Genomic DNA, 18,646 nt, shown 5'->3' with positions numbered 1-18,646 from the left:
ATTGTTTAAAGCCATAGAGTGTATTGAATCCTGAGATGTCAAAATCCTTGCTGGCTTTAGCATATATATTCTTGAGATATGGTGAGATGCTTATTTAATAAGGGCTGTATGTGAAGTTGGACATTAAGGAAGGAGAAAAAGATTTGTACCGATTAGCCAGGCAGAGAGACCGAGCTGGAAAGGATGTGCTGCAAGTTAGAGCAATGCAGGTTGGAGATGGAAATATGTTGACTAGTGAGGAGAGTGTGTTGAGAAGATGGAGGGAGTATTCTGAGTAGCTGATGAATGAAGAAAATGAGAGAGAGAGAGAAGGGTTAGGGTTAGGTTTGGATGGTGTGGAGATGGTGAAGCAGGAAGTCGATAGGATTAGCAAGGAGGAAGTGAGAGCAGCTATTAAGAGGATGAAGAGTAGAAAGTTGGTTGGACCAGATGACATACTAGTAGAAGCATGGAGATGTTTAGAAGAGATGGCAGTGGAGTTTTTAACCAGTTTGTTCACCAAGATTTTGGAAGGTCAGAAGATGCCTGAGGAATGGAGAAGAGTGTGCTGGTACTGATCTTTCAGAATAAGGGAGATGTGCAGAACTGCAGTAGTTACAGGGGAATTTAGTTGATCAGTCACACTATGAAGTTATGGGAAAGAGTAGTGGAAGCCAGGCTGAGAGAAGAGGTGACCATCTGTGAGCAACATTATGGTTTCATGCCGAGGAAGAGCACCACAGATGCATTATTTGCTTTGAGAATGTTGATGGAGAAGTATAGAGAAGGTCAAAAGGAGTTGCATTGTGTTTGTAGCTTTAGAGAAAGTGTACGACAGGGTGCTGAGAGAGAAGCTGTGGTATTGTATTAGGAAGTCAGGTGTGTCAGAGAAGTATGTGAGGGTGGTGCAGGACATGTATGAGGACAGTGTGACAGCAGTGAAGTGTGCAGTAGGAACAACAGACTGGTTCAAGGTTAAGGTTCAAATGCATCAAGGATCAGCTCTGAGCCCTTTCCTGTTTGCAGTGGTGCTGGACAGGTTGACGGACGAGGTCAGACAGGAGTCGTCATGGACTATGATGTTTGCGGATGATATTGTGGGGAATGAAATTCAGTAGGAGTAAGACAGAGTACATGTGTGTGAATGAGAGGGAGGGCAGTGGAGGGGTGTGGTTGCAGGGAGACGAGGTGGAGAAGGTGGAGTTCAGGTACCTGGGGTCAACAGTGCAATGTTAAGGAAGAGTGTGTTAGAGAAGTGAAGAAAAAAGTGCAGGCAGGGTGGAGTGGGTGGAGAAGAGTGGCAGGAGTGATTTGTAATAGAAGGGTATCTACAAGAGTGAAAAGGAGAGTTTATAGGACTGTGGTGAGACCTGCGGTGTTGTATGGATTAGAGACAGTGGCATTAAGTAAAAGACAGGAGGTGGAGCTGGAGGTAGCAGAGCTGAAGATGTCGAGGTTTTCGTTGGGAGTTACGACGATAGACAGGATTAGAAATTAGTTTATTAGAGAGACAGAGCATGTAGGACGTTTTGGAGACATGGTGAGGGAGGTGAGATTGAGATGGTTTGGACATGTGCAGAGGAGGGACATGGGGTATATCAGTAGGAGAATGCTGAGGATGGAGCCACCAGGAAAGAGAAAAAGAGAAAGGCCAAGAAGGAGGCTTATGGACATGCAGGTAGTTGGTTTGAAAGAGGCAGATATAGAGGACAGGGGGGTATGGAGACAGATGATTCTGCTGTGGCGACCCCTAATGGGAGATGCCGAAACAAGAAGAAGAAGAAGAAGACATTAACATTCCATGTTTAAATCAATGCTTCGAATTATACTTAAAAGATAGCATTAAACAGCTTGGTCCTTGGGATGATTTAAATAACAGTTCCGCAAATGCTGGAAAGGTGCTATGTACTAGTTGCATTTATTTCACAAATAAATAATAAATAATTGCAAACATTCAGTGGCTGGTTTGAATTTCAGGTGCTTAGCTCATTGTTGTCAGAAGCTCTAGAGAATACATATTTTAACTGCGATATGCTAAAGGTTCATAGATAGTTCACAGATAGTTGTTTGGATAGCTGACAAGCTAGGGTTTACATGCAGTGTGCAGTCTTGATGATAAAACTAGACGCTCTACATGAACTGAAACAACTGAATGGCTACAATGTGTTTCCATACGCATATAAAGCCTATCAATTGTGATCCCTTAAGAAACATTATGTATCCTCCTGATGCTTAATATATTCTAGGATGCAAGTCGTTCATGAGGAACAGCAGAAATACACAGGTTATTTAAGGCACATGCAACCTGTACCATCTTGTCAAAAGTGTTCACGCTGGTGCTACGATCTATAACTGTAAAAGCATTCTCCACTGGTCCAGCCAGCATAGAATATCTCTTTTTCACCATTTGTATTATCCGCTCCACATGCCTATGCACATTAACTCTTTGTGTAGCAGCCAGTGAAGGTTCATCTATTGTGTCCAGATTACTCTGTTCAGTTTCATGAAGTTCACTACTGGGAATCAGGATATCAGCTTTGTGAGCTCCCACCAAGTCCTTAATGTCAAAATCATGTTCAGCCAGAACCACATCTCCAGGCAGGAGCTTATGAAGGAGACCACAGCTCTCGACCAGGGTCTTATCGCTAATGTTACCAGGTGCTCCTCTGGAGACAAACATGACCGCCCCCTGTGGGGCAACACCAATCACGTATTTGAGCTCACTGCTAAAATCAGTTGCTCCTGAGCCATGATAATGTGTATCAATACTGACTGCTTTTTCAAGGGATACTGTAAAGCAGTCTATAATCACAGCGCAGTCTGGATGTGCACACTTCACCACTTCTGGCAAGTTTTTCCGGAGTTCTACTCTAGACGGCCAGAATATAGCAGTGGGTACCAGCGTGGTGAACATTATGTCGATGATTCGATGAACAGTCCTGGTTACTGTGGGGACTTTAACTCCAAAACGGTAAGCCAAGTCCTGATTCCTAAGATCAAGTCTGAGTCTCATTAAAGTCAAAAGTAATTGCTGGAACATTGAAAGCTTGGCATCCCCTTTCATATGCGGCACAAGAAGCCACATGACTGTTTCGAAGACAAAATAATTTGGTAATCCTGTGTAGAACTGAACCTTTTCTGGATCGTTCTTAAAAGATGCTTCATTGAGAGACATCTTCTCTATGGACTCCTTCAGTTTCATGTTCTCTTTCCTGAGGGCATTCACTTTGGCCTCATAAACAACAGATTTTGTGAAACAGATTTTTGGTGCCTCTTCTTGTTTGCTCTCGTTTTGACATCCTGATACGATTTTTTCCATCACTTCATCTTTCCTTTCATCATCACTGTTCAGACAGGATGAAGTGCTTTCACGCTCACCTTTACACTGATGGCCTTTAATTAAATGTCCCTGACCTTGTAGGAAAAGTAAAGCATTTGCGGCCTCAACTTGTGCTTCCTGTTTGTCACATGGCTCAAATGCATTGGTTTCTTTAATGTTTTGGGATAGTGCATCAGAAGTGAACACTGAAGGGACGTAGTCTGGAGATCTGGGATTCTTCACTTGCTTACCTGTGGTGAAACAACGGAAATGATCAGCAAGCTCAGAGTAAAACAAAAATCAATAAAGAAACGTGCTGTGAGAAGACATTTCATTCTGTCACGTGGATTGTACTTACACGTGATCAGTTATGAAATTCTGGATGACCGATCACCTGTGGATTGAGCATAGGTTAGATTGAGCAATAACTTACTTTCTAGAGACTACCTGAAATGAAGTGGTTACTGCAGAGTCTGCTGCCCTCGTTTGGCACCCAGCCCTTACGATTCACAGCAGCAATCCAGCGCTGCTTCCTCTCCGGATCGCGAGGAAACCTGTAGAAGGATAAAGCAGTACCGGGGGTGCTCCTGTTCCGACATCCTGCAACCACACACGTGTGAACCATATTAAACACACCAAAAACACACACAACTGAAAGTGAGAATATTTATATATTCCGACTCCCAAAATGTCGATGGGAGTTCTACTGTGGTCGGAATGTCAAACGGCCCTTTTTCCCCTACACAGTGTACTAAGGGGCAACACGAAGAGAGGAGCGGACTAGTGCACTACATGTCCACTAGGCCGCCATTTTTTAACTCAACCACAACTCGGACGACGCTGAGCTATAGAATCATCCGCTGGTGACATATTCTGAATGCTGATTGGTCAGAGCGTGCAACGTCATCACAAAGCGCCCAGGTCTCGACAGTAAGGAGAACGCTTGAACGCCTCTTGCTCCGTTTTTCGTTTTTAATTTGAAAAAAGAAAAAAAGCCTCGCTATGGCGGTAGAATCCAGAGTTACACAAGAGGAAATCAAGAAAGAACCAGAAAAGCCAGTCGACAGAGAAAAGGTACACTAGAAAATACTTTGTGTTTTAGAATTAGCTTGTTAGCTAGACGTGCTATCGGAGAGTGCCCGTTTGGGTAGTAGCAAAATGGGCTAGCACGCACCAAATCGCCGCCACCTCGGTACTGTGTATTATACTGTGATAGAAAATGTATTTTAAGTGTATGTTTTCTTATATTGGCCATTTGCAGAACCGTGTGCACTTATAGCTGTAAGAGCAGAATGTTGGTGTTGTTCGTGCTGATTGGCTGGTTGTTGTGTTGCAGACATGTCCGCTGCTGCTACGAGTTTTCACGACTAATAACGGAAGACACCATCGAATGGACGAGTTTGCCCGAGGAAATGTGCCCTCGAGCGAGCTTCAGATTTACACTTGGTAGGCCCCTGTCTTAACAAACTCACAAATGTTCATAAAGTCTTCATATCCACAGTGTTGTCTTTCTGGAGTCCTGAACTGTTGGTGGTAGAAAAAACTCTAAGCTGGCATTGTTTCTACTAAATAGTTCACTGTTTAGAGATCAGTGCTTAAAGATCTGGGTTACTAATTGGAAAATCAGAGGTTCAAACCTCAGTATTGCCACTGTAGGGCCCTTAAGCAAGGCTCTTAACCCTCTGAGCTCCAGAGGCACTGTATCATTGCTGGGATATCTGAAGAAAGAATTTCACCGTGATGTAAAGTACATGTGGAAATTATTAATAATATTTTTTTAAAAGCCTCTTTCTATTATACAACCTAATATCTACAAATATATACTTACTTAGAATTCCTGATACATTTCCCCTGTAAGCCTGATTAAAATTAACACTTCGCATTACGTTGTTGCAAATCCATTCTATTATAATTTAATGAGAAGGCAATTTATCCCCCTAACCCCCAAATTCCATAATAGTTTGTAGCCACTGCACTGTGAGAACTGTAAATGCATGTTATTTTTTCACATGACAGGATGGACGCCACTCTTAAAGAACTAACCAGCTTGGTGAAAGAGGTTTATCCTGAAGCTCGAAAGAAAGGCACACATTTTGCCTTTGCCATTGTATACCCAGATCCAAAGCGACAAGTGTACAGGTAAATATTAGAGTCTGGTATCGTCATAAGACATGTATGTATGTAATCACCTTTTGCTTACTCTTCTCGTGTATTTGTTTTGTTGTAGAGTCAAGGAGATCGGGAACACGGTGTCCGGTCGGAAGGGGGCTGATGATTCCATGACACTGCAGTCTCAGCGCTTTCAAATTGGGGATTACCTGGACATTGCCATCACACCTCCGAACCGTGCTCCTCCTCTGCAAGGGCGTATGAGACCATACTGATCTTTAGAAGCTGATTATAACTAAAGATAGCATACTTTTTTGTTGCATATTTTCTTTGCCATTTTGTACTTCCTTTTCGTTATCAGATCTGCTCAGAATTTTTAAATGACAGTACCTTCATTTATCGTGTTCGTTGTTTGATGGAATAAATTTTTCCTACAAAACCTTTTGCTTGACAGTTTGTTTAAATCCCCAACATATACTAAATTGAGTTTAAAAAAAAAAAAAAAGTCATATTTTAAGATTTAAGACTAAGTCAGTCTCAAAGGTTTTTTTAATAAAAAAAAAAAAAAAAGGTCCAAATGTGTGTGTTAGTTTTATTGCATTAAACAAAGTGTTACTCCTGAGAAAATTTTATAAGTTCTTATGTGGGTCAAGATTGAAGTGTTGTTCCGTCAAATGTTCAGGAAACTGTTACACTATACAATGGAATTTTTACTCCAGCAGCCGGAAATGAATTATAAAGGACTTAAGGTGAAGAAAGAAAAATGACATAAAAATGATACATTGTACGTTTACACAAATACAATAGTGCAATTTCAAGAAGAGTGCTCTTTACAATGTGACTAATCATTTATCTGCTGGCCATACACTAGTATTTACACAGAATATTTACCATCTATGATACAAATAATTATTGTGAATTATGAATTTCCAAGCAATTATCGAAAATTGGTGTGATCTTTTAACAGGATTCCCCAAAATGATGTTACAAAAACTGTAGCTTTGTAAAATAAATAACTTGCCAGAGTAGTGAAGGAAAAAGCTTATAGCCGTGTTATCTCAGACACAATGCCCTTATGTAAAAGGAGACACTGCAGTGTATCATACACAACATTACACAGAATGGCCCAAGGCCAGTTTATGTCTCTAAAAACATTTTGGACATCACAGGACTATACATTAATGGAATTCAATATCTTAATGCATCAAAGTGTGAAGCATATGTGAAAACCACATTCACAAAAGCGAAGGCAGAACACACTCGGCTAAGCCTGTGGGTCTCTGACTGTTTATCAAAAATGGAACATGTGTTGAGTCCTGTTCAGACTCAAGAGCTTTACTACATTTATGGTATTTGTTAGACAGTTATCCAGAGCAAATTACAACGATCTAGTAGATCCGTAGACCGAGTTAGGAACTCTTCACTCTACAAACGAGTTAATGAGCTACCACTGCACGACACCATCCGTCAGCGACAGCTCAACTTTACCGGCCACTGCATCCGCATGGCCGAAGACGAACCAGTCAATCGTTTTGTCCTGTACGAGTCCAAAATTCGACCATCACTTCGACCCGGCGCGTCAAGGAGGACGTATCGACAACAGATCTCGTCATACCTCATTCCTAAGGGCGAGGAGCCACTCAGCACCGAGGAAATTCGAGCATTAGGGAAAAACAAGGAACTGTGGAGGAAACATTTCGTCGTGCCTAAACCGAAGAAGCCTCCGGACCCTTCAACCAAGACTCGACCGATGATGATGAGTAGATACAACTGAGCAAATGTAGGTTAAGGCATTGCTCCATGGCCCAATGGTGGCAGATTTGTGGTGCTGAGATTTAAACTCGCAACCTTCAGATAAGAAGTCCAACATTTTAACTATATTATTTTAATAACTTTGCTACCTTTTATCTGGCCGGAATGCATGGCTTCTCCCTGTGACCAAACAGTGTGAGCATGAACGACATCTCAAATAAACTTACATTTATTAGGAGAGCCTGAATATTAAACTAGAAGGCAGACCAAGGAGAATATTTTAATGCATAAGTTGAGCAGCAAAAAATATAATTTTGATGTCTCGGTACAGTAAAATTGCCTGGCTGTGTTTCTTAGTCTTGTTAGAACTTATTAGTCTTGAAGAACCCTGCGAAATAAACTGTTGCAACAGAAATAAAGAATTCACAACAAGCCCATTAATAAATGCATATCGTTTATGTTAATATAAGTGATTCTAAAATATATGTACATAAAAAAAATGTAAGGGGAGCAAAATTGTACACACTTTATTTTCAGCATAATATAAACTTACTACATAACATCATCTACAGGTACTAAGGCAAAAATCTTAATGGACGAGGTGTCACTAAAAAATGTGAGAATTCTGCATCATATTGTGTTCATGTGACAAAATGTTGCAAAAGCGAACCCATATCTACACCATCAGCAAAGAATTATATGTATGCATGTACAGGAATGAGCCTCATAAAGCATTTGTTGAAAGTCTTTTTATGCTTTGGTTAGGATCTTAAAAACAGCATTTCTTCCGAATCCCTGCACATTCGCCAACCTTTTCAGCTCAATTAGACACAAGATGTATATGGGAGTCTGAGGCCCCACATCCAGTATCTTCCTCAGATCTTCCATATGGAATTCTTCAGCGTTCGGCTCACCATCTAGCAGGAAACACATAAAAAATATTTGACAAATTGAATTTGATTTAAACGAACACTTCCTGACGTTGTGAATGTAACGCTGAGTGTCCACTGACCTGTGTGCCGTCTTTCAAGTGCTTGGTTGATTTTGTTGAGTGCTAAGTTGAGACTGGTAAGTGGGATCTGTTTCATGCAAGATGACAGTCCTTGAAACTCTTTTTCAGATACTTGATCAACACAATGAGTTCTGTAAAGAGGTTAGAAGAAGTTGAAGAAGAATTGAACAAGTTCTCAATCTAATTAAAATCTCTAAAAAAGATAAGCAGACAAGTCAGTAATCAAAAAAGATGAGAAGGTTATCTCTGTAGACAGAGACAAAGTGAGGAAGTGCTAGCTCAGTATTTAAGCTGTTGGCCTGTTTGGTTCTGATCGAAAGGTTGTACGTTCAAATCCCAGGTTGTATTAATAAGATAAGAACGTCTGCCAAATGCAATAAATGTATATAAATGTAGGACAGGCATGCCTGTTGAACTTCCCTTGTTGTATGTTTTGTATTAGTTTTATCCCCAACTGGCATTGAGGTTGATTTCAATTCACAATCTTCAAAGCAGCCATAAAAGTGCTTATATGTGAATGGTACTCATGCAAACGGTCCTACCTGTTCTCTTTCCCAGTGGCCAGTGTGTTCAAACTAGCCTTTGAGCCTGTGTGTATTGATGTAGTGGTGGTTTTTTTATTATTAGCCTGAGACACAAGCTATAAGAGTAAAGAATAATATATATTAGTATACATAAATAATATTTGAATGAATAACAGTATATATAATTACATACATTTCCATGATGTTTAAAATACAAGCTTCTAAAAACCAATGTGTTCATTTGCACGTATGTAGACGATCACTTTCAAATTCACGACATTCACTATTAACTATGTTTGCATCAGCAATATTTTTCGAACTATCTCAAGTTATGGATTTGTTTCTGAAAGACCCATTCGCGTTGAACCTATTATTACAACAAATGTGGCTGGTCAGAGTGGTCCAAAGTTTAGAGACAATTAATCTGGTAATAACTCACTTTAAAGATATCCTGTGTGATGGAGCTCATGTCAGGCATCTCAGGGGTGCGAGGCTCAGCATCAAACTCCATGCGGATGCGTGGTGTGGCCAGACACCAATCCTGAGTGTGTTCGTCAGCTGGCAGCAGAGGAACTGAAGGTTCAGTCACCGCTGACCGATTACTCGCCCCTATCTACAGTCCATAAAGTCACAGACCATTCATGGGGTAAATTGTACAGTCTTTTAGGCCTTAACTGTATTAAGCTAAAGTTTTTAAACAGGTCAGTATCTACATACACATGGTAAAGTGCTGCTAAAGAAGGACTGCAATCTTGGCATTTCGGGGGTGGTTTCTTCCATCTGAGAAAGGCTGCCTGGCATTTGTGGCATCTCAGATGATGAAACGCTGACAGATAAGCCTTCAGCATTGTAAGAGGTGCTCTTCTGTGACCCTGTAAAACCAACCCCCTGTTTGGTCTCCTGAAAGTAATCAATTAATTTACTACTATGTGACCATGTATTTAATATCAATACAATAATAATACAAATTCACTTTACAGTTATTAGTTAACATGGTTTAACATGTTCATCCAGTCAGGCATCAAATCTTCAAAATCATGGCACACACCTTTCTGGCACTGATGAGCTTGCTGATGTAAGGTGTCTCGAACGTGGGAAGTTCAGGTGTTGTGGTGCCAGCACTCGGCTGAGGGGGGGAATCAGGATTACTTACTCCCTTTGGCAGAGAACATGACTGACCCAGTTGTTTATTCATTTTAATCTCCAGAGTAGAGAACACAGGCAACTCTGGGGATTCCATGCTGTCTGTCCAACAAAAACAGGAACAATTAGGGGACAACTTTATTGTCATTAAACATGTACAAGTACAAGGCAACGAAATGCAGTTCAGGTCTAACCAGAAGTGCAATAGCAGCAAGTGCAGGATATACAGTGTTAACATGAGTTATATAAATGAGATGAAATAGTATTATAAGAGTAATTTACAGATGTGTATGTACTATGAACATAATATACAGATGGCTATTACTATAAACTGAAATTTACAGGGGTATATGTGCTATGAACATAATAAATTGCTATTACTATAAACAAATTTACAGAAGGATATGTACAATTAACATAATATATTGCTATTACTATAAACAGAAATCGGTGGATATAAACAATGGTAAGTTAGGCAATGGTGAGCAGCAATGCAAATAAGAGCAAGTGTGCAAATGAGTAAAAACTAACACATACAGGATGAATACATTTAAGCTGTCTAGTCTTGATGTTTCACAATGAGGGAAAAAATAATAATACAATTTCATAATCAAAATTTATTTAAAATTAATACTGTACTTTCCTTAGCCCAATCTCAAAAATAGTCCAATACACTTTAACACATTGAGGGTAAAGCTCAAAGTTAAGATAAGTTAAGAAGGTAAACATGCAGCATAAGAATATTTTTATTCCCACAAAATGCAGGTTATAATTGTATATACTTTAACAAGTTAAAAGCAAATTCAGGCAAATAATTAATAAATTGATTTAATAACAAGTGGAAAACGGAAAAAAGGAATTAAATGTTTACTACCAGAAAACCTGCCATGAGAGACACAAGATGGAGCTGTAGGCAGGCTGTGTTCTGGTCTCTGGTCAATCTCTTCGGTTGTGCTTGTAAAGATATAACATGCATACATCAGTGTAGAGCCGAAACGATTCATTGAGTAACTCGTGCAATTAATACAAAAAAAAAAAAATGATTGAGGCAAATTCTATAAATTATTTTGTTTGGTTCATTTAACTACACATGGAGCACTGTGTTTCCCAAGGACAATTATTACTGACGCACCACGCGCTAAACTCTCGAGCGATCTGGACAGGGAACACAGAAGACGCTGCAGAATGAAAAATGGAGGAACGGGAAGAAAAATAGCGAGGGCGAGAAGAAGTGTCATATGGAAGTCCGTTTACGCAACAATAAAAAAGAAAGTTGGAAAAATTAATTAAATTAAATAAAAAAATTAAATGAGCTACAATCAATAGAATTGCATGGTATCAAAGTCAGCCTCCGATCCCTGGAGAGAACTCTGTCTAACAAGACAAGACAGATGAAGCAGAGGAGCCTTTATTCACCAACAGCTTCAAATCTCAGGCCGACAACATGGTGGATGCACAGAAATGTTGATGTTTACAAGAAAAAAAGTCTGAATTGAGAGGAATGAAGTCAGAATTACTAGAAATAAACTTTTTTTTTTTAAATTACTCGAAATTTTTTTTCCCGAAATCCCGTCGGAATTAGGCAAACTTTTGTGGCGGAAACAGGCTTCCATATGAATCAAGCAAAAGAAAATGACAAAGTTTCCAAAGTTTGCGATCATTTCAAAGTAAAACATCGTACAGTGCGTTTCTTTTTTTGTGCCAATTAAATGGACTACATGGGTTTCGTTTTCACAGATATTCTTGTATGAAATTTCAGCAAAAAAATTCAACTTTTAGTATTTCTCTTTAATAACGGAAAAAAGTATTTCATATCGGATTGCTCGATTAATCACTGTGATAATAGTTAGAATACTTGTTTACTAATATAATCGATAGCAAAAGCCCTACATCAGGGTATGTCCATGTTAGTCATATTGTACCTAAAATAAAAAAAGCATTTTTTTTTTATTTTTTTTTACACAATTCAAATTAATTTATAACTGTATATAGACACTGTTTTGGAAGTGATGGATATATTTTACCTGTTCATCTGCCTGTCTTTGGGTGGTTTCTTGCAGAACAGGTCCATCGTGAAATCATTATTAAAACACATTGTGCTTTCTGTGATGCCAAAGTCTTCCAGTCGTGGAGTCAGGGCTTCCTCGTCCATACGCAGAGAGCACTTTGGCGTCTTTGGCTGGGATTCGTGCATTGTCATGATAAATGAGGGTGGCGTGACAGCCAGTGGGGGAACAGAAGGAACATCTTGAGACATTTCTGAATTGCCGAGCACCATCTGCAGGTGAAGCGCTGACAGACCAAAATCTGAGAGCTGTGGAGTGCGCATTGGGTCAACAGCTGGGCGTGCCATCTTCTCAGGTGTTTCACACTCTGGAGCTTCAACCGACTCATCATCTTCTGCTCTCTCCTCAGAAAGCTCTCCCTCAGGCGAATCATCTACAGAAGATCCTACATTTGCCTCACCTTTGCAATTCGTTTCTAGAAAACATAAATAAAAACCACACATTAAGTATTGTGCAGCTACACAGAGTTGCAATGTTATCGAGCAATGCTATCATATAATACACTTTGCAGGTGCCCTCCATAAGTATTAGCACCCTTCATAGACATGCATTCAGATAAAATATAACACTGCATGCATTATTTGTTTAACTCAAAAATACAAGGGTTGCAGTTACACACAAGTCAGAGAAACATTGCTGGGATTAAAAAAAATTAAAATCTCATCTAAAACAAATTACGTTTAATCAGTTGATAAATGTTAATAACAAAATATCCAGTCAGAAACAGTCAAAGACTCTGTGATCAGAACCTGAATACCACAGCTAAAATAATTAAACATTACAATGCCAACAGCTAAATGATGATTTGCTGAAAGTGTTACATTTTTAATACTGGACAGGGTAAATAATCTGATAAATTGTGAATAGCAGCAGATTCGTATCTAGAAAGTCTACATATATGGTTGGAGTGTTTATCTGGGAGTAAAGATTATTACTAAATAATAAGAATAATTGAGTTAAAATCCTAGAAAGTAGACAGAAAACACTATATTGGGTTAAATGCACACCTGGCTTAAGGGAGGCTTTATGAGGTTTGTAACCGTATTTTTCATAGTGTCTCTGAATTCTTTCTATGTCTTCTGTAGACCTCTGTTTCAGCACCATGCAGGCTTTGATGAAGCTCCTCAGCTCAGTACTTCCGTCCTCCTGAGATGCCACTTGGTTTTGGACTTGTTTCTGCAAGAATTTTGTTTACCTTCAGTCAGTCACAGACCCCTGTACTTTGAGCAGGCTAAATTATAATCAAGAAGATTCAGTTACTTACCTTAAGCCCTCGAACTTCAGAATGGAGCTCGTGTAGGGCTTGGACAGCGCCACTTTCTGTATCATCTAGACGAGACAGAAAAAAACAAAACAAAAAAAAAACATCCCACGGATTCACAAATCTTTAAAAAAAAAAAAGACACATCAGGATGCTACATTAAATAACTAATACTCTATAGGACAGGTTCCCAGCAATGGTGCTGTGATACACCCATTTGAACTCAATGAGGGCTGGTTCATTATCTAAATAATTAGAAAATATCTGGGGAAAAAAAAAAGTTTATAGGGCGGGAAGGTGCTCCATAAACTAACTTCTACATTAACCTTGCCAAAGCATATCTTCATGTAGCTCGCTTTTTGCACAGGGGGCAATACCAGTGATGGACAAAATACAAAAAACAGTGTACTATAGACATCATATATAGGGTTATAATGGGGCTGTTCAGTATTTTATAATTAGATAATGTCTGTCGGAAGCAGGAAAACCTAAAAGTATATACAACAGGAGGATACTTCAGAACCTGAGGTCTATATAAAGAATCTAAAGGAGAACCAATATAATTTACCATCCTCCAGGCTCAGGTTTTGGCTCGCGGTGTGTTCCAGGTTGGTCCTTTCCGAGTCGAAGAGCACAACCAGACTCCGCAACTTGGCGAAAAAGCGTGTGGACGTGTCCATGTGGACTATTCTGGCTAACTACACTCAGAGAAGCTAGGGTGGAGAGAAATGCATAGGTGTTAAAACTCTCATCCCAATACAACATCCCAGTCCGCCATTAAGTGTCATTAAGTGGCAAACGGTAGCAAAACAAAACTTATTTGCACGTTATTTAATATATAAGGATAGTCGAAGGTTCATTCATTAAAATCATTACCTTTGTTTAATTAAAACGAACTAAAATTTAGATGGATCGGAGATCATTAAACATGACCTCAAGATATGCAGTAAAACGAAAACACCGTTTTCAAATTTGGCGGTTCTTCCGGCGGAAGTCAACATTGAACGCTAATAAAAGTCTCACCAAATAGAATTGACAAAATACAAAGTAAGAACTTATAAGTTAACCCACCCCGCTAAAATATTTCATGTTTTAAAAAACAAAAAATCAGTCATATAAACCGCACCATGTGTTAAAGAAGCTCCCAGAAGCAATGTATTTTGGTACAGTCAGTTAGGAAGTGGTGGCTCAGTGATTACGAGTTTAGATTTCTGACCAGAAGCTTGTGATGTCAGAACCCAGAACAACCATACTGTTACTACTGGGCCTATCGATAGATAGATCTATAGATAGATAGATAGATAGATAGATAGATAGATAGATAGATAGATAGATAGATAGATAGATCTATAGATAGATAGATAGATAGATAGATAGATAGATAGATAGATAGATAGATAGATAGATAGATAGAAGTAAGGTATATCTTATAGATAGATAGATAGATAGATAGATAGATAGATAGATAGATAGATAGATAGATAGATAGATAGATAGATAGATATAAGTAAAGTATATCTTATAGATAGATAGATAGATAGATAGATAGATAGATAGATAGATAGATAGATAGATAGATAGATATAAGTAAGGTATATCTTATAGATAGATAGATAGATAGATAGATAGATAGATAGATAGATAGATCGTTTTTTTTTTAGTTTTTAAATACATGTTTTAAAAAAATCAATTCTACACACCAATAAAGGACAACATTAAACAGAATTATTGTAATTCTTAAACGTCGTAAGACTTTTATTTGGACAAAAGTTTTTACTTCACTCCTAGTTCCTGTGTGTTTGACAGACTCGTGTGTTACGGTGGCATGCATACTAGCGTACTAAAGAGTACGCCCAGTCCTGTCCTGTTGCACTACTTAGGCATGCTCTGTAGTGCGGTAGTGCGCGGTTTAGGACGCAGCGTGGGTCCCGCCCACTAGCGCAGCAGCACGTTGTATAAGGAAGGGAATCATATAGAGCCGCTACTGCTGGTTATGTAAGTGAGACATGCGCTTAATTCTTTGGGCTGATAAATGTTAATATTTGATTAATATTTAAAGGTTTCATTTCATTAAGCTGGAGCTTTAGAAGCGGGAGTCCGTGTAACATGTTTTTAAACAGATGCTAACTAGCTAGCGAGCTATCATTAGCCTAAGTATGATATTAGAGGGTTAGCTAACATAATTATTATAAAGTTGACACGGATTGCTCACTAAAAGCCGAATAACTATCAATACACCTGGTTGCTTACTGTTTGATGAAGACGGAAAAAGCGCCATTATGCTAATATGATGTTACAGAATGTCCGGTAACAGTTGACCTTAGAGTCCATTAAAGGTCACGCGCATGCGCACTCCACTGATATTTTAGCCAATAAGGCCAGTCACATGTGTTTGTGTATGTGTAACATTTATATGAGTGGATGAATGAATGAATTGATTGTATTAGTGGGCTAATATTGCTGTAAATGTAAATAGATTAAAAATAAAATAATAAATCAATAAATAAATGCAAATACCTGAATAATATTGGTGTTCTGTTGTTACAGCTGATTCTAAAGGACAATGTCGACCATAGCTGCTGCCAGTGTGGAGCCTACAGCTGCTGAGGAGAAGAAGCCACTAAAGCCATGCTGTGCGTGCCCTGAAACTAAAAAAGCAAGGGATGCCTGGTAAAGAGAGCTGACAAATTATCATCCATGTTATATATCTATTAAAACAGTAGTCCTCAAAGCTTTTTTGCACCATGGACCAGTTTCAAGGAAAACGATTTTTTCTGGTCCCAGTCATAACGAAAGTCAATAACGTGTCTATCATATTACTACATTACCATATTACTATTCATTAAATGAATATTCACTAAATGAATTATTAAATCGGGACAAAATGTCCTGCATTATTTAACATTTTTGAGCTGCTGTTAGTCAACCTCACAATCTTGCATAATGATAATTAACATTTAGATCTGTGGTGAAGTGTTGGCACACAGTTATCATGCCTTAACTTGTCTGATTTCACAGTAACTGGCAGCTGTTCAGGAGTCTGTGTGTAAGAGAGTTATGGAAAAGAATTTCTAGCTGATGCAAATGTAGCTGTACATATGTATTCTTATTTAAATTTTTGTGGTTTAATGATTGATAGTAATCTAATTTATCCTTGTGATATTTGCTTCATGGGGTGTGTGTCATGGCCTGTCTGTTTCTTGCCACACCAGTTTCAGGCTTAAAAAAATGTGATTGCTGCTTGTGACAGATGATGATTCACTTCACATTGCTGGTTAAATATAAATTAGATGTGTCTTATACAAACACAACTATAGTAAATGAAAGAAAGTATTAGCCACCAGTGTTATTGAGTGAGTGCATTCACATTTGACTTCATAGTCAAGCTTTGATCAATTTGCATTTGTTTGATTTTGAGTTTCTAAGGTCTAATTGGTCAGGTTGATTTATTTTTTTGTATATTATATATATATATATATATATATATATATATATATATATATATATATATATATATATATATATATATATTTTTTTTTTTTTCCCCCCTCCTGCTACCAGTATAATTGAGAAGGGTGAAGAACGCTGCATAGATCTTATCGAGGCTCACAAGGAGTGCATGAGGGCACTGGGCTTCAAGATATAATTGCAAAGGACTGGATTATAAGGTAAGCAACAGTTGAGCCATATGTAAATGATGAAGTCTGATGAAACTTCAAATTTGAATAATCACAGCAAGTTTAGATTAGATTAGATTCAACTTTGTCATTGTGCAGGGTACATGTACAGAGCCAATGAAATGCAGTTGAATTGTGATGCAACTGAACCTTAATAAATATGAATACATTTTTCAAATAAATGTATTAAGCCATGCTGCACATGTTCTAAATGATGTCAGTTTGTAAACATTTGGGGCAATGCTTTAATGTATACTTTAATGGGTCAACTTTGTAGGAGGTCAGAACATTTTGGGAAGGTGGTAGCCTAATGGTTAAGGCATTGGATCCGGGGGTTGTGGTTTTAAGCCCTGCTTTGCCAAGCTGCAACTCTTGGACCCTTGAGCAAATCCCTTAACCCATGAGTGCTCAAATGTGGGAATGAGGATAAAGTACTCTATGTTGTGCATTAGATGGTCCCAAGCCCGGCTGCGAAAGGAGGAGTGGTGGGCGTTGGGCTAGCAGCCTGACCCTGTAAAAAAACTGCTACAATGCACCCCTCATGGTGCTTGAGGAATAAAAAAAGAAAAAAAAAAACCAAACATTGTGCTATCCCAGAACAACAACAACAATAATAAATTAACCCTGAATCATGTTTCTTTTTTTTTATGCTCACATTCAATTTCTGTCACAAATTTATGACAAAAAAAAAATCCTAATTTCTATCTTGGCCTTTCAGGATCACCTGTGGTGGAGTGTGTGGACTACTATTTATACTGCTGTGAGAAGAATGTTTTTTGTTCAGTTGTTCTTTGGAATGTGATGTGTTCTTAGTTTTGTGTGAATGTTGCAAAATTTATTTTGAATAAACATCCTATGCAATCCTATCGATTTCAGTCTCTGATTATAGACTTAAAAAAAATCTTAGCAAACATTCATTTATTTATTTTATTTTTTTTAATATATATATATAACATACATACATACATACATGCACAGTATATCTAAATAAAAAAATACACACAACATTTTAAATTTTAAACAATATATAATTTATTTTTTCCTATTAAAAATGTTTACAACAAAAAATATATTTTCTTTTTTATTATATAAAATCCAAGATTTTATAGACTCTCAGTCACATATACAGCTAGTATCATACTAATATGCTTCTGTAGTGGATTTCCTTGAGGGGTTCCGTTTAACTAATGTCCTAGAGAAGGAGCACGTTACAGCAGGGGCTTAGTTTTGCACCCTGCTTATAGGGCATGGAACACTGCAATGGCCAACAGAAACCTTCAGCATTGTTAAGGACTTGCCCCTACTATAGATGTAGGAGCTTAAAAATGTTGAAGCAAACCATAATGACTTAAAGATGCTGCAAGGCAGAGAGATTTCACTCAGCACAGCCATTAAGAGATGACAGGAGACAGTTGAAATCTATAACCAACTTTGGAGGATGGGTTACCTATAGCTTTGGTCCAGAATTGATAAAGACATTATTTATAAATGTCTTATCTGGGTCTATTTTTATTACAAGTATATACAGAAAAGCTTTAGATATGGAGCCAGAACACTTACCTTTTCCATGTGCCTATGCACAGATTTAGCCTAGCTAAATTAATTAAAAGGTTAAACATTTAATAATAATAATAATAATAATAATAATGGTGGTGGTGTATTTATTTACTGTTACTAAATGTTTTATTTTAAATGCCCCTTTTCTTTATTATTCTTTTACCTTTAATCTAGACTTAGACTTGATCTAAACTAGTTAGCTTTACACATGATTTAAGAATATATGATAAGATTCACAATTGACATG

General features: G+C 38.1%; 4 protein-coding genes across 6 annotated transcripts; 2 read left to right on the top strand and 2 right to left on the bottom strand.

The window, feature by feature from the left end:
- Positions 1 to 1,878: 1,878 nt before the first annotated feature.
- Positions 1,879 to 4,074, bottom strand: LOC310723684 (uncharacterized protein). Its single transcript, XM_083537061.1, has 2 exons — positions 3,746 to 4,074; positions 1,879 to 3,549 (listed from the first exon to the last, which is right to left on the bottom strand). Exons 1-2 carry the CDS (start codon positions 3,921 to 3,923, stop codon positions 2,222 to 2,224), a joined length of 1,506 nt encoding a protein of 501 aa, XP_083393187.1. The 5' UTR covers positions 3,924 to 4,074; the 3' UTR covers positions 1,879 to 2,221.
- Positions 4,075 to 4,231: 157 nt separating this feature from the next.
- On the top strand, positions 4,232 to 5,846 carry sap18 (Sin3A-associated protein). The gene is made up of 4 exons (XM_083537207.1): positions 4,232 to 4,372; positions 4,635 to 4,744; positions 5,315 to 5,437; positions 5,526 to 5,846. Exons 1-4 carry the CDS (start codon positions 4,301 to 4,303, stop codon positions 5,680 to 5,682), a joined length of 462 nt encoding a protein of 153 aa, XP_083393333.1. The 5' UTR covers positions 4,232 to 4,300; the 3' UTR covers positions 5,683 to 5,846.
- Positions 5,847 to 7,670: 1,824 nt separating this feature from the next.
- ska3 (spindle and kinetochore associated complex subunit 3) lies at positions 7,671 to 15,808 on the bottom strand. 2 transcript variants are annotated; one of them, XM_083537026.1, is made up of 12 exons: positions 15,683 to 15,808; positions 13,734 to 13,878; positions 13,169 to 13,233; positions 12,912 to 13,080; positions 11,863 to 12,319; positions 10,713 to 10,792; positions 9,744 to 9,940; positions 9,413 to 9,595; positions 9,135 to 9,308; positions 8,714 to 8,811; positions 8,172 to 8,302; positions 7,671 to 8,076 (listed from the first exon to the last, which is right to left on the bottom strand). In XM_083537026.1, exons 2-12 carry the CDS (start codon positions 13,843 to 13,845, stop codon positions 7,910 to 7,912), a joined length of 1,833 nt encoding a protein of 610 aa, XP_083393152.1. In that variant the 5' UTR covers positions 13,846 to 13,878; positions 15,683 to 15,808; the 3' UTR covers positions 7,671 to 7,909. The 2 variants fall into 2 exon arrangements, with proteins under 2 accessions (XP_083393152.1, XP_083393151.1); XM_083537025.1 differs by lacking the exon at positions 15,683 to 15,808 and adding an exon at positions 14,042 to 14,176.
- Positions 15,142 to 17,708, top strand: cox17 (cytochrome c oxidase copper chaperone COX17). 2 transcript variants are annotated; one of them, XR_014532752.1, is made up of 4 exons: positions 15,142 to 15,160; positions 15,713 to 15,835; positions 16,727 to 16,903; positions 16,971 to 17,708. XR_014532752.1 is itself a non-coding variant. In XM_083537215.1 (3 exons), the coding sequence occupies exons 1-2, from the start codon at positions 15,729 to 15,731 to the stop codon at positions 16,809 to 16,811; spliced, it is 192 nt and encodes a 63-aa protein (XP_083393341.1). In that variant the 5' UTR covers positions 15,713 to 15,728; the 3' UTR covers positions 16,812 to 16,833; positions 17,561 to 17,708. The 2 variants fall into 2 exon arrangements, 1 of the variants encoding a protein (XP_083393341.1); XM_083537215.1 differs by lacking the exon at positions 15,142 to 15,160 and having other exon boundaries at positions 16,727 to 16,833; positions 17,561 to 17,708.
- Positions 17,709 to 18,646: the final 938 nt, after the last annotated feature.

Source organism: Silurus aristotelis (genome assembly GCF_946808225.1).
Source record: "Silurus aristotelis genome assembly, chromosome: 3".
In the NCBI taxonomy this organism is placed as follows: domain Eukaryota; kingdom Metazoa; phylum Chordata; class Actinopteri; order Siluriformes; family Siluridae; genus Silurus; species Silurus aristotelis.
This window is presented reverse-complemented; position numbering and strand designations above follow the sequence as displayed.